Source organism: Palaemon carinicauda, chromosome 14 (genome assembly GCF_036898095.1).
Source record: "Palaemon carinicauda isolate YSFRI2023 chromosome 14, ASM3689809v2, whole genome shotgun sequence".
Classification (NCBI taxonomy): Eukaryota; Metazoa; Arthropoda; class Malacostraca; order Decapoda; family Palaemonidae; genus Palaemon; species Palaemon carinicauda.
This window is the reverse complement of record NC_090738.1, coordinates 13982865-13998193: the sequence shown is the minus strand read 5'-3', so window position 1 is coordinate 13998193 and position 15329 is coordinate 13982865. Positions and strand designations below refer to the sequence as shown.

The window sequence follows — 15329 nt, the reverse complement described above, 5'->3', positions numbered from 1 at the left end:
GTTTCTCGGGGTGAGCCCCTCTCATCCGGGTATGACTACTCTCTTCCTCTGAGCGTGATAGGAAGTATATATATATATATATATATATATATATATATATATATATACATATATATATATATATATATATATATATATATGTATATATATACACATATATATGTAAATATATACATATATATATATATATATATATATATATGTATATATACATATATACATGTATATATATACATATATATATATATATATATATATATATATATATATATATATATATATATATATATATATATATATATATCTATAATCAGACACTTGCTCTTCATTATATAAGGGAGATTGTTGTCACAAAGATAAAAGTAATATTATTTAGCCAAACTGTAACCTTCTTTGGATAGTCAGAACGCTATGAGATACAGTTCACCACTAGGGAAAGCAGATAACGGGAATAGATAAGTACTAAAATAAAAGAAGAAATATTCCAAGAGAAATAACAAATACGAACAGGCATAACGACAGTAAAGTGTGAAATAAGACTCGCAATTTACATATAGAAAGCTCAACTGCAATTCCAACCAGATCAGTAGTTTTAAAGGTTTTAAAGGCCGCTCATGAATGGCAGAGGCAAGGGACACTGACATTGCCCTATCAATCAGGACAATGCCCTAGAGACTGACCATATATCATATGATCAGCACCCAAGCCCCCTCTCCACCCAAGCTAGGACCAGGGACAGCTAGGCAATGGCTGCTGAAGACTCAACAGATAGACCTATAGGCTCCCCCAACCTTAGCTCATAAGGATGGTAAGGTTGCAGACACTAATGGCACAAACGAGACTGAGCGGGACTCGAACCCCAGACTGGCAAACAACAGGCAGAGACGTTACCAATCATTGTTATTCGTTCATGGTAAAGGGTTCAAAATTAAAACTACAAAAACTTATTACATGAATCTCACTTCGAAAGCAACAGTTCAAGTTCACTGGAGGATTTTACATATCTGTTAATAATGACTTATGGGTTTAGTTCTTCTAATATTTTCTTTTCAAATGAATAGTAACATGTAACACTATAAGTATTCCTCAAACTGTTACTCAGAGAGAGAGAGAGAGAGAGAGAGAGAGAGAGTATGGAAATTATCTATAATGCGTCCCTTTCGGATAGGGGAATGGAAGAAAGCCTTTGAAAGTTCCTCGGGAGAAAGTTAGTTATACGGGAGAATAGATTTAGAAAGGATATTTTGTTCGCAATTTACATGCCAACGTCTCTCTCTCTCTCTCTCTCTCTCTCTCTCTCTCTCTCTCTCTCTCTCGGCACACACACACAATATATATATATATATATACATTTATATATATATATATATATATATATATATATATATATATATGTGTGTGTATATAATATGCACGTATGTATATATATATATATATATATATATATATATATATATATATATATATATATATATATATATATATATATATATATATATATATATATATATATATACATAAACATATCCCAGAACATAGATAATTTTTTCTAACTTTCTATTTTATTATTTTAGAAACTGTCCCATAAACTCTTGTACACTGACCTCTTTATTAATTGAATATAATGATTTCTTGTCTTTTTATAAATATTAATTTATTGACTTGAAATGTATAAGAAATCTGAATTAAATAGACTAATAACTGTGTAATACGTGTTCTTTACATCAAGCCACTATTGTGTTTAAATTCGTGAAATGGAAACAATAAAACCAATAATCCTACGCTGATAGAACGGATAATTCCCGAAGACAAACTCATCTATGGTTGTTTGGCAAACATAGTTTGATACTTCAGAAGTTCCCGATAGTCCAATTTCAAAAGCTTCGTTGGAAGTCAAAAACTGCTTTAGGGGTCAGTGTCTTTTCTGGTGTAATAGATGTATCATCGTCGGGAATTTGTTGAAGTTTTGAATACTTTGCCATTGAACTTGTCTTGTGTATCTGGTATGTTGTGATATGATTGTTTGTACTCTGTATGGTACTCCTGGGCCCTGGGGTTGGCTCCGAGGTCTAAAATTAAATCGAGCTCAAAATAAGCCTGGTACCTAATTGCTTTCATTATTTGTTTTAAATACAAAATGCAGACATTTATTGATTTTACACGGATGTAGTTTTTGGCGGGTTTTAATTTTCAATTTCCGCACGTATTTCATTCCATCTTATAGTACGTTTAAGCTCTTCATTGCCTATTTCAATAATTTTTTTTGTTAAAGTAGTGTATTATCAGCTATCGTACATTATGCTCGGGCGATTTTATGATTAATTTTCCCATCTTAAATGTTTAGTGGCACCATAATATTAAATCTGCATGGATGAGAAATTTTGTGGCAGTACAAGTTATGGCAGATTACGAAAATGTTTAATTTGTTTACAAGACCACACACTCCATATACTGCCATATGATGCAAAGCTATTGTTTTCAGCTTTATTTTTTCATAATATAAAAAGAAATATAGCTACATGGGAAGTAAGTTAAAATTAAAAAAAAAAATATATAAGCCTTGTTTCCTCACTAAACTACCTGGAACTGATATATTTAACTTTGTCAACCAAACAGTTCGTGATGCCAGCGTACATTTGATATATATTCAAAATTTATACTAAATTAAAAATTTGGTAATTACTTTAAAGTATAAATTCACGAATACTGGCACCTCTTGAGTAATTAATCAAATTTTGTTAGCATATATTATAAATCTATACAGTATATCAAATGTCGCTGGTATCACGAACTTCTGTTTGGTTGATTACAGTATGTTGACGGTGGCAGTTCAAGGTCGTTTAGTGAGTAATCTTATTAAAAATTTTAGTTTTTATAATTTCAATTCTTTTGTCGTGTATCAAATTTTCTCAGTTTTTATAATTTCAATTCTTTTCCCATGTAGCGAATTGATATGTTATGAAAAGTAATAGAGGAAAAAAAGTGTAACATATTTTGGCAGTATATGGAGGGTGTGGTCTTGTAAACAAATTCCTTAAATTTTACTCTTGACGCTTTATTGGTGCCTATATTGTTTAATCGAGCGTTAATAGTGCTAATGTGCAATTCAACCCCGTTGTATCAATAGTTCTGAAAATTTCAGTTATTTAGTAACCTTGTAGATGAACTACTTAATTAAATGTGTAGTTGTAAATTCTCCATGGTCAATGTTAATTCATGCTTTTTAATCTTCCGAAAGTTTGGGTAGAGGTTCTTCTAATAGGTCATTATTTTTTAATTGCACTGTAAGGGCCAGGGTGAATTAAATGTCATGGTTTGGATGTGGCATTAAGAGTAGCAGCAAATAATGATCAAGGATGTAAGTGGTGGTTTTATGTAAGATAAGAATAAGTGGGAATTTGGACAGTAAACAGACTTGGGAATATTTTTTCTTCAGGATTCTAGTTTTTTTGGTTTCTAAGATTTTGAAAGTATGTTTTAATAATTTAAAGTTCAACGTTACTTTTCTATTTTACCACTAAAAAATACTATATAGGATTTAAAGTACGTGGTGACAAATTCTAGAAGGAACTCTTAATCAGTTATGATTAACGAGCTAATAAAACGTAACCAATTCTAAATTACTGGAAGTTTCCTAGACTTAAACATGTCAAAACATCAGTGCTACTAAATAAAACTGTTAGACAAGATGTTTTGGCAACTTTTATTTATAAGAACGAATGTATAATTTTATTTTATATTATGTTCTTATATTGAAACAGTTGGTTTGAATAAAAGGTTATTGGTCGTTTCGTCACAGCAAATTTCTCTTGAATTATAGTAGTCTGTATATCTGGAAGTTTTGATGGAGTAGAGGCTTTAATTACTTCGTCGTTATATGGTATTATCTCTTCAATAGTTGGTTATCTATGAGCCATTTATAAATGCTTCAAACTGATATAGTTTAGATCTATAGCAACAATTTAAGTATGGCATCCTTTTATTGGAGTTCCTCCATTGTAGTTGTTGAACATAAATGTCTTAAACACTTATATAACAAACAAAGCGTAATGCCCTTCAAATTGGAAAGGTTGTGTATAATGCCTACCTAACATTAGGTCTTGGTATTGGGCAGAAAGTTAGGCCTACTTCATTCTTTAGGCCTATAGAAGCTAGACAGCCAATGGGGATTAGACCTTGCGACTTTGATGTGGCTTGGTAACAAGAAGTTTCTCTTCTTATCTGCAAGTTACATCCTTGTAACCTTAATATAACATGAGGATTGATTTGTCTCGCTCTTGAGGCAAAATCTCCTTGCGATTGTTTCAATATGATTATAATTTTTATTAATTTTGAGAAGGTAGCGTAAAGTTTATAATATTTCTTGTACTAACTTCTTATCGGGTGAACTAAGTTTGAACATTTTAAAAGGTAACTAGACTTTACTTTCCTACTTTAAACCATTATGGTGTAATTAGATATCTCATCAAATTTACTTTTCTCTTTGAAGACCTAATTCATATGTCTGACTCGTGAATTATAGTTTGTTGTTAGTCAATAAATTTGGGAAGCAATTAGCGGTTACAGGGAACTAGATAAATTTTAAACTAGAGTATGGCTTTTCAAATTAAAACATGCGCAAATTGTTAATATACTCGCCCCCACCTGTGGTAGGGTATATATAGTTAGGGTGATCCTCCTTAAAAGCTTCTTAAATATTTATTCATATACAGCACCGCGGTAAATGTAAAGAATACCAAATAATGTACACAATTAAATCAAAGTAACCGTAGTGGTTAGGAAGCGGAAACAGATATAGAAATCTTCAAACTTTGAGGTCGATTAGCCAGGGAGGCTCGTCTCATTCGTGTTATGGCTGAAGGGGCACATCAGGAGTTAATGATACTTTCTAGGTAGAGGTCATGGTTAGGGTTTTTTTTTTTTTTTTTAAATTTCTATTTGGTGGGATTATTCTTTAAAGGTAACAGATGATGTAGTGTTCGGTTTATGGGACCGGAATATATTTTGACACTATAGAAAATAAACCTTTAGGGTAACCTGGTATTTTAGATTGCTTGGCCCTTTTGACCAAGCACGGGCTCTGGCAATTCTGCAGCCCGTAGTAAGGTAGGCAGATTTACATCTGCTATATTGAAACAGAAAAGCATGCTAGATTTGTGCAGCAAGTACAAAGAAAGATTAGAGTTTAAGACTAAATTATAACTAGATCAGATCGTAATCTTTTAGAAAAAATTTCTTCATAAAAATAAAAATCTTCGTGGCGTTTCCATAGAGAAAATTAATAATCCTTGTTTACATGTAACCTTTTACTTTAAACTTGCACACAACACGGTGTACAAAATATTTTCCATTTTTCCCGTGGTATTATATGGTGAACTGCCCAAGACTTTTCTAAATTGACTTCTGCTTTTGTTCTATTTTTTCCTGAGTACTGTGTGAACTTCCAGAGCAGAAAGACTTTTCTAAATTGACTTCTGCTTTTGTAAAAAAAAAATTTCCTGAGGGTATTGTGAATTGCCAGAACTGTAGGACTTTTATAAATTGACTTATGCTTTTTTACAATTTTTTTTCCTGAGGGTATTGTGAACTGCCAGGGCTGTAGGACTTTTCTAATTTGACTTCTGCTTTTGTTCTATTTTTTTTTTCTGAGGGAATTGTGAACTGCCAGAGCTGTAAGACTTTTCTAATTTGACTTCTGCTTTTCTTGTATTTTTTTTTTTCTGAGGGTATTGTGAACTGCCAGAGCTGTAAGACTTTTCTAAATTGACTTCTCTTTGTTCTAATTTTTTTTTACTGAGGATATTGTGTCAACTGCCAGAGCTGTAAGATTTTTCGAAATTGACTTCTGCTTTTGTTCAAATTTTTTTTCATGAGGGTATTGTGTGAACTGCCAGAGCTGTAAGACAATTCTATATTTACTTCTGATGTTCTAATGTTTTTCCTGAGGGTATTGTGTGAACTGCCAGAGCTGAAAGACTTTCATTAATTGACTTTTGCTTTCGTTCTATTTTTTTTCTGAGGGTATTTTGAACTGCCAGAGATGTAAGACTTTTCTAAATTGACTTCTTTGTTCTAATTTTTTTCCGGAGGGTATTGTGTGAACTGCCAGAGCTGCAAGACTTGTCTAAATTGACATCTGCTTTTCTACTATTTTTTTTTTTCCTGAGGGTACTGCGTGAACTGCCAGAGCTGTAAGACTTTCCTTAAGTGATTTCTGCTTTGTTCTATTGTTTTTTTTTCGTGAGGGTATTGTGAACTGTCAGAGCTGTAAGACTTTTCTAAATTGACTTCTGCTATTGTACTATTTTTTTCCCTGAGGGTATTGTGTGAACTGCCAGAGCTATAAGACTTTTCTTAATTGACTTTTACTTATTCTTTTTTTTCCTGAGGGTATTGTGTGAATTGCCAGAGCTGTAAGACTTTTCTAAAGTGACTTCTGCTTTTATTCTATTTATTTTTTTTCCTGAGGGTATTGTGTGAACTGCCAGAGCTGAAAGATTCTTCTATATTGACTTCTGTTTTAGTTCTTTTTTTTTTCCTGAGGGTATTGTGTTAACTGCTAGAGCTGAAAGACTTTTCTTAATTGATTTCTGCTTTTGTTCCTATTTTTCCCTCAGGGTATTGTGTGAACTGCCAGAGCTGAAAGACTTCTGTAAATTGACTTCTGCTTTTTTTTTTTTTTTTTTTTTTTTTTTGTGAACTGCCAGAGCTGAAAGACTTTTCTTGACTGACTAAATCTTTTGTTCTGCTTTTTTCCTGAGGGTATTGTGTGAACTGCCAGGGCTGAAAGACTTTTCCAAATTGACTTCTGCTTTTGTTCTAATTCTTTTCTTAAGGGTATTGTGTGAACAGCCAGGGCTGAAAGACTTTTCCAAATTGGCTTCTGCTTTTGTTCTAATTCTTTTCCTAAGGGCATTGTGTGAACAGCCAGGGCTGAAAGACTTTTCCAAATTGGCTTCTGCTTTTGTTCTAATTCTTTTCCTAAGGGCATTGTGTGAACAGCCAGGGCTGAAAGACTTTTCCAAATTGGCTTCTGCTTTTGTTCTAATTCTTTTCCTAAGGGCATTGTGTGAACAGCCAGGGCTGAAAGACTTTTCCAAATTGGCTTCTGCTTTTGTTCTAATTCTTTTCCTAAGGGCATTGTGTGAACAGCCAGGGCTGAAAGACTTTTCCAAATTGGCTTCTGCTTTTGTTCTAATTCTTTTCCTAAGGGCATTGTGTGAACAGCCAGGGCTGAAAGACTTTTCCAAATTGGCTTCTGCTTTTGTTCTAATTCTTTTCCTAAGGGCATTGTGTGAACAGCCAGGGCTGAAAGACTTTTCCAAATTGGCTTCTGCTTTTGTTCTAATTCTTTTCCTAAGGGCATTGTGTGAACAGCCAGGGCTGAAAGACTTTTCCAAATTGGCTTCTGCTTTTGTTCTAATTCTTTTCCTAAGGGCATTGTGTGAACAGCCAGGGCTGAAAGACTTTTCCAAATTGGCTTCTGCTTTTGTTCTAATTCTTTTCCTAAGGGCATTGTGTGAACAGCCAGGGCTGAAAGACTTTTCCAAATTGGCTTCTGCTTTTGTTCTAATTCTTTTCCTAAGGGCATTGTGTGAACAGCCAGGGCTGAAAGACTTTTCCAAATTGGCTTCTGCTTTTGTTCTAATTCTTTTCCTAAGGGCATTGTGTGAACAGCCAGGGCTGAAAGACTTTTCCAAATTGGCTTCTGCTTTTGTTCTAATTCTTTTCCTAAGGGCATTGTGTGAACAGCCAGGGCTGAAAGACTTTTCCAAATTGGCTTCTGCTTTTGTTCTAATTCTTTTCCTAAGGGTATTGTGTGAACAGCCAGGGCTGAAAGACTTTTCCAAATTGGCTTCTGCTTTTGTTCTAATTCTTTTCCTAAGGGTATTGTGTGGACTGCCAGGGCTGAAAGACTTTTCCAAATTGAATTCTGCTTTTGTTCTATTTTTTTTCCCTAAGGATATTGTGTGAACTGCCAGGGCTGAAAGACTTTTCCAAATTGACTTCTGTTTTTGTTCTATTTTTTTTTCCCTAAGGATATTGTGTGAACTGCCAGGGCTGAAAGACTTTTCCAAATTGACTTCTGTTTTTGTTCTATTTTTTTTCCCTAAGGGTATTGTGTGAACTGCCAGGGCTGAAAGACTGTTCCAAATTGACTTCTGTTTTTGTTCTATTTTTTTTCCCTAAGGATATTGTGTGAACTGCCAGGGCTGAAAGACTTTTCCAAATTGGCTTCTGCTTTTGTTCTAATTCTTTTCCTAAGGGTATTGTGTGAACTGCCAGGGCTGAAAGACTTTTCCAAATTGAATACTGCTTTTGTTCTATTTTTTTTTCCCTAAGGGTTTTGTGTGAACTGCCAGGGCTGAAAGACTTTTCCAAATTGACTTCTGTTTTTGTTCTATTTTTATTTCCCTAAGGGTATTGTGTGAACTGCCAGGGCTGAAAGAATTTTCCAAATTGGCTTCTGCTTTTGTTCTAATTCTTTTCCTAAGGGTATTGTGTGAACTGCCAGGGCTGAAAGACTGTTCCAAATTGACTTCTGTTTTTGTTCTATTTTTTTTCCCTAAGGATATTGTGTGAACTGCCAGGGCTGAAAGACTTTTCCAAATTGGCTTCTGCTTTTGTTCTTATTCTTTTCTTAAGGGTATTGTGTGAACTGCCAGGGCTGAAAGAATTTTCCAAATTGAATTCTGCTTTTGTTCTATTTTTTTTCCCTAAGGATATTGTGTGAAGATATTGTGTGAACTGCCAGGGCTGAAAGACTTTTCCAAATTGACTTCTGTTTTTGTTCTATTTTTTTCCCTAAGGATATTGTGTGAACTGCCAGGGCTGAAAGACTTTTCCAAATTGACTTCTGTTTTTGTTCTATTTTTTTCCCCTAAGGATATTGTGTGAACTGCCAGGGCTGAAAGACTTTTCCAAATTGACTTCTGCTTTTGTTCGAATTCTTTTCCTAAGGGTATTGTGTGAACTGCCAGGGCTGAAAGACTTTTCCAAATTGAATTCTGCTTTTGTTCTATTTTTTTTCCCTAAGGGTATTGTGTGAACTGCCAGGGCTGAAAGACTTTTCCAAATTGAATTCTGCTTTTGTTCTATTTTTTTTCCCTAAGGATATTGTGTGAACTGCCAGGGCTGAAAGACTTTTCCAAATTGACTTCTGTTTTTGTTCTATTTTTTTTCCCTAAGGATATTGTGTGAACTGCCAGGGCTGAAAGACTTTTCCAAATTGACTTCTGTTTTTGTTCTATTTTTTTTTCCCTAAGGGTATTGTGTGAACTGCCAGGGCTGAAAGACTTTTCCAAATTGACTTCTGTTTTTGTTCTATTTTTTTCCCTAAGGATATTGTGTGAACTGCCAGGGCTGAAAGACTTTTCCAAATTGGCTTCTGCTTTTGTTCTAATTCTTTTCCTAAGGGTATTGTGTGAACTGCCAGGGCTGAAAGACTTTTCCAAATTGGCTTCTGCTTTTGTTCTAATTCTTTTCCTAAGGGTATTGTGTGAACTGCCAGGGCTGAAAGACTTTTCCAAATTGGCTTCTGCTTTTGTTCTAATTCTTTTCCTAAGGGTATTGTGTGAACAGCCAGGGCTGAAAGACTTTTCCAAATAGGCTTCTGCTTTTGTTCTAATTCTTTTCCTAAGGGTATTGTGTGAACTGCCAGGGCTGAAAGACTTTTCCAAATTGAATTCTGCTTTTGTTCTATTTTTTTTCCCTAAGGATATTGTGTGAACTGCCAGGGCTGAAAGACTTTTCCAAATTGACTTCTGTTTTTGTTCTATTTTTTTTCCCTAAGGGTATTGTGTGAACTGCCAGGGCTGAAAGACTTTTCCAAATTGACTTCTGTTTTTGTTCTAATTTTTTCCTGAGGGTATTGTGTGAACTGCTAGAGCTGAAAGACTTTTCTTAATTAATTTCTGCTTTTGTTCGATTTTATTTCCTGAGGGTATTGTGTGAACTGCTAGAGCTGAAAGACTTTTCTTAATTAATTTCTGCTTTTGTTCTATTTTATTTCCTGAGGGTATTGTGTGAACTGCCAGAGCTGAAAGACTTTTCTAAACTTCTGCTTTAGTTCTATTTTTTTTTCTGTGGGTATTGTGTGAACTGCCAGAGCTGAAAGACTTTTCTAAACGGACTTGCTAAATACTAAATATTGGTTGAACCTGAAGAACCTGCGAATAGCATGAAATGCTAATCTGGATTTCAAACCTTAGGGTTTGTTTTGTTTATTCTCTAAAATAATAAATTTCCATTAATTTCTTTTGGGTATGGCAATCCTAGACTAAAATACTTGTATTCCAAATTCACCACTTCCAGGGCAATCGTTGTCTTTTTATCAACTAGTAATTTCCTAAATTTTTCCTATTTTTAGAGGCACTTTTTTTTTTATTTTTCTATAGAATTCTTTTTATTCAGTATAATTATTTGCACGAAGCTTCTTGCTACTGGTATCCATATAAAGTTTCCTAGAACTCTGAATTATCACAATTTTTAAAAAATTTAATTGTTTAACATCATGGGACCATTTTTACGGAATGTACATTAAATTACTAATACCCTCTTTCTAGTTTTACAAACTGTATAATCAATCAAATAATGTCTACAGATAATAGGTGTCTAGTTGGATATTTCTATGTGAGGGAAAAAACTCACGTACCGAAATGAGTAGTCACTTAAATGCTAGCGAAGAAGCATTTAAATTCAAGACAATTTTTTTTTTCTTTTATAAAAATTTAACCCCGGAAGTATTTTCCTTGTTCAGTATGTCATCCGGCTTTAGGGGGCAAGTATTAGAGCTTCTAAAAGTCTGAAAATAATTTTCATTCGGGTTTAAAGCGATAAAATATCGTATTGCTAAGAAGTTATTTATTTTTTTAAATTTACTTTGGTTCTTTCTCCCACGATACATCAGAATCATTGAAGATATAAAGCCTTTCAAGAAGAAACTTTAGAATTTATCCTGTGGTGCTTTGATAGTGACGATTTGAACTTAAGCGAGCAATACGCCATGTAAAATGTTTAATGCTTTCGAACGTACAGTACATGATGAATGTATGTGGAGGTCCTGTAGAGAGTAGGGTTCCCCTGCTGTACAGGACCGGAAAAGCAGCCCTTAAAGTACAAAGTACTTACTACAGGACGCAAACGTTCTATCTGTATGTAATGGTAATACTATGCTGTTCCTATTTAAATCTGCTTAATCATGAGTGAACCTGCTTGCACCTTAAACTTTACATTGCCTTAATTTAACAACCTGTCCCCTTAATCAGCCATTAGAAGAAATGCGTGTTATGGTCTTTAATAAATTACTTTTAAGTAGATGATTAATCGCTCAGGTAATCAATTTTGTACCAAAATAGTCTCAAGTACTTAGCCACAAGGTCCATAGAGCTATAAACATTGCTTGGGTAGACTGAGAGCTTGGAAGAATAATGGGAGTCTCCAAGGCTAATAGATACAACGGTAGTCTGTCAATCTTTCTAATCGGCGAGCTCCACGTTGATGATTTCATTAGCAATCTTTAAGTTTACTTTTGTTACTTTTGTTCATATTTATTCTAATCTTTACCTTTGTATTCATGATGCATAAATTATGCTATTTCAAATATTGATATTTCTTAAACACTGTTCAAGGAAGTGTTATAATAGTGATCTGAAAACTATTAAGCCTGAATACAAATGCTAGCGAATAATTGAAAAGATACAGAGCAAAACATAAACTGGAAAGAAATTATTTTCACACAAGGCCCACCTGAACAGACTTAGTGTCTGATGGAGGGAGAGAAATGCTCCTAAAAAAAAAGAAAAAAAGAAGAAAAATACTTTTGAACTATAATTTTAAATAACATCATTTTAACCATATTTCTAGGGCACACAAACATCATTTTTGCATGTTTGGTTCTTAGCATTAAATTAGGAACCTTTGACAGATTTTAAGGTATCTTCCGAAAAATAATGAGTGGTAAAGTTTCTCGGGCAGAGTAGCTACCAAGGAAAGTGGTCTAAGGGGCTGTGGGCAACGTCCTATAGTAAGGAAAAATTACAACTCGAAAGCACACCCTATCTATTTATCTAATATCCTAATGGCTTGATGTAGGACCCGACAAATAACCATTAATTAGCCGGGAAATATTAGTGACTTATGTATGTTTTTTTCCCTATTCTGTGCGGTACATAGTTATCTTCTCCATCCGTTGGAGAGATTCGGCGAAAGCAATATCCCTGTTGGGAGAGGAATTCGGTTATGTGTCTAGCTTCCTTCACCAGAGTTACCAACACTTTAAATTTAGGAATTATTTTGACTATAGGCCCAATTAGACAGGGTGATTCTTTTTAAACTTTTGTAGCAATTTCCCCCAAGTTATTTAAACTGCACGTTGGTTTTGAGAGCTGTTAAGGATAGGGGTGTTAGGATGACGCCCATTACGATTGGGTGGTATTTAGGACGCTGTCTATGGGCGTATCAGTGCGTGCGTTTGTGTGCTACCAGGATCAGTAGTTCTACTTATAAAGAAAGTGGTCACAGGACAGTGACGTGGTATAAAGAAAGTAGTCACAGAATAGTGACGTGGTGCGAAGAGTTAATTAGGTCCCCACTCCATTAGAATACTAACAGTTATGGAAGAATATACTGTCATGTATAACGGTCACGGTAAGTCGGTTTCCAATTTGTGCACATCAAAAGCTTGCCATGAAAAGATTGTCGCGGGCTGTGGAAGTGTAGATATATTAATGGGGAAGTTTAGTGTTATCTGGCGGGTCACTAAATATGATTCTCCTAAAACTCGTGCTTTAATGGCTTGTCGTTGGATGTAATATTTTAGTTGTTTAATCTATTTTGAGTAGTGTTTGCAGAGGTACATAAATGTTATTGGGAGTTGGGCAGATTAATTTTTAAGTATAGAATCTGTAATTTAATTACCTTTTAATATTTTGCCCTTTTTTCAAATTGGCATCTCTTTTTAGTCATCCACTTCTAGAATAAGTTTACGAATATCTTAATGTCCTTGATATGAGAATAAATTATCTTAACCATGTATCTAGAATAGACACCGGTCGTAGCTTTCATTTAATGTATCTACTTATTAGGTCAGTAGGTCCCTGTCTTCCACTTCTGGTGTCCTTTTTATACGTAATTCATGTGTATATCCCTCGTCCTGAATGCATAAACAGGTCATTCCAAGTTCTTACTTATTGCCATCGGAGAAACTAATAATGTATTGTGATTATGGCTTAAAATAGTAGTCTGTAACTGTGCAACTGATAGTTTTTGATTGCGGGCTAAGAAACTGACTTGCTTGCAAGAAGTGGAGCATGATATAAAGTAAATGGGCGTGATTGGTGGTAGTTCAGTTTTAAAATTTAAAAAATGCTACAGATTTAGAACCTTGTAGTTTTACTAGTTCCCTCCCTCTCCATACTTTCCCAAATCACCTTTTTATTTTTTAAATACATTGCAGTATGGGAGGGGGTGAATGACCTAACGTTAATAAAATTTCTACTTTTCTATAACTCTTCCCTCTCACCCACCTAGATCCCAGCTATTTACCTCCAGGCTTATCTTCATTGCTCTTAGTCATCAGACTATAATGGGACGAGTTTTCTTAATTTCCAGAAGAATCAGAGTTATATATTCAAAAGTTTTCATTGGAGAGTAAATAATTATTTTCCAATACACATGCTCTTAATTCCAAATCTAGTGTAAGGAAAGAGTATCTGTAATCCGTTGTTTTTAACAGTTAACTAAAAATAGTCTCTACTTTTAAAGGCTAAAATTCTTCGTGACTCCATAAAGGTATATTTGGCTTTTTCAATTGTTCCGTAAAGTAATTTGATCGCTATGCATTAACACTTTATAAGGTATTGGGCCGCACTTTGTACATGCCGAAGATTAAAAGTGTGCATGAAAGTTGAATGATGGGTACTTTCTTTACGTCAGGACTTAGGAATGTTATACTAGAGCATGGTGTTTTTGAAGCTCTTGAAAGATCTTGTCTCCTTACACCTAGCATAAGTGCGCATTCTACAACCCACGAATCCTTCCACAGTTAGCCTCGCTAGTATCTTCCACCTTCACTAACCTACTTGGCACGCGCTCGATATTCTGAGTCCTTCTGTTAAGAGAATGTTGATCTTGCAACTTATGGCGCTGCAGGTAAACAAAGTTGTGTAATAGTAGGAAGGTCGGGTTGAGGGGAGGGGTCAGGCCAGACCTCTGTGGTTTTAATTTGTAGATAGTTGCAAATTATGATTTTAATTGTTATTCTTAGTCTCAGAAGTATGATTTATTGGGTGATTTTGCTTCTGTTCTCGAGGGGAGGTTGTCTGTAATCATTGCGGATTTGCTTTTAGTTTCAAATTTATTTGTATTTGATAAGATTAATTACTTTGGTATCATTTACGTATAACTCAAAATAATCAATACCTTAACATGGCACTAAGGCATCCTACATTATTTACATTAATGTAGTTTCCATAATTTAAGGTATTTTACTTAGTGTAAGTTACTTGATCTAAGACTAGCCCTAAAGTTTTTAAAATTATCTCTCTCTCTCTCTCTCTCTCTCTCTCTCTCTCTCTCTCTCTCTCTCTCTCTCTCTCTCTCTCTCTCTCTCTCTCTCTCTCTCTCTCTCTTTCTTATTGTAAGTTACTTTATCTAAGACTAGCCCTAAAGTTTTTAAAATTCTCTCTCTCTCTCTCTCTCTCTCTCTCTCTCTCTCTCTCTCTCTCTCTCTCTCTCTCTCTCTCTCTCTCAATTTCAGATAGGGAAAATATAGTTTTCACCCTTTTTTATTATGGAAGTTTAGTGCAAGTTACTTGATCTAATACTGAGGCCTAAGTTTTTAAAATCTCTCTCTCTCTCTCTCTCTCTCTCTCTCTCTCTCTCTCTCTCTCTCTCTCTCTCTCTCCTAATTTCAGATAGGGAAAATCTAGTTTTCACCCTTTTTTATTATGGAAGTAAAGTTTGGTAAGATTACCATATAAGAAAAATAAAAACACTATCCTAGGAAAGCTAAGGTGGAATTTCAATAATACCTCCTCTACTTGAGATAGTTTGCAAAATACGAAGGCTAGTTGCCAAACCACATGATCAGATGGTGTGACTACTGCGCCGTTAAACCACAATTGGCCTTGACCTGGTGGCTATAGATATGACCAATAGTGAACCTGTTCTCTAGGCAAAAGAGAGAGGTTAAAATCTAAATCTAAGCAACGAAGCAAAAGATAATTGTAGGTAACCTTCATCCGTGACCGCTTTGACAAGAGTAAATTTTAGTACCTAGTAAAAAAAAAAAACTTATTACTTTAGTGGATTTAGTTCAGTTTTTTCTG

General features: G+C 34.6%; 1 protein-coding gene across 2 annotated transcripts in view; it reads left to right on the top strand.

The window, feature by feature from the left end:
* LOC137653432 (alpha-tocopherol transfer protein-like) overlaps positions 1 to 15329 on the top strand; it is a 33003-nt gene that overhangs the window by 9054 nt on the left and 8620 nt on the right. The window contains exon 1 of one of the 2 annotated variants that reach the window (XM_068386815.1): positions 1890 to 2003. The exons of the other annotated variant lie outside the window; for it this stretch is intronic. Coding sequence (XP_068242916.1) covers positions 1937 to 2003 — 67 coding nt within the window. The 5' untranslated portion in view covers positions 1890 to 1936. Of the gene's footprint in view, positions 1 to 1889; positions 2004 to 15329 lie in introns of those variants that run through there. 2 annotated transcript variants of the gene reach the window in all.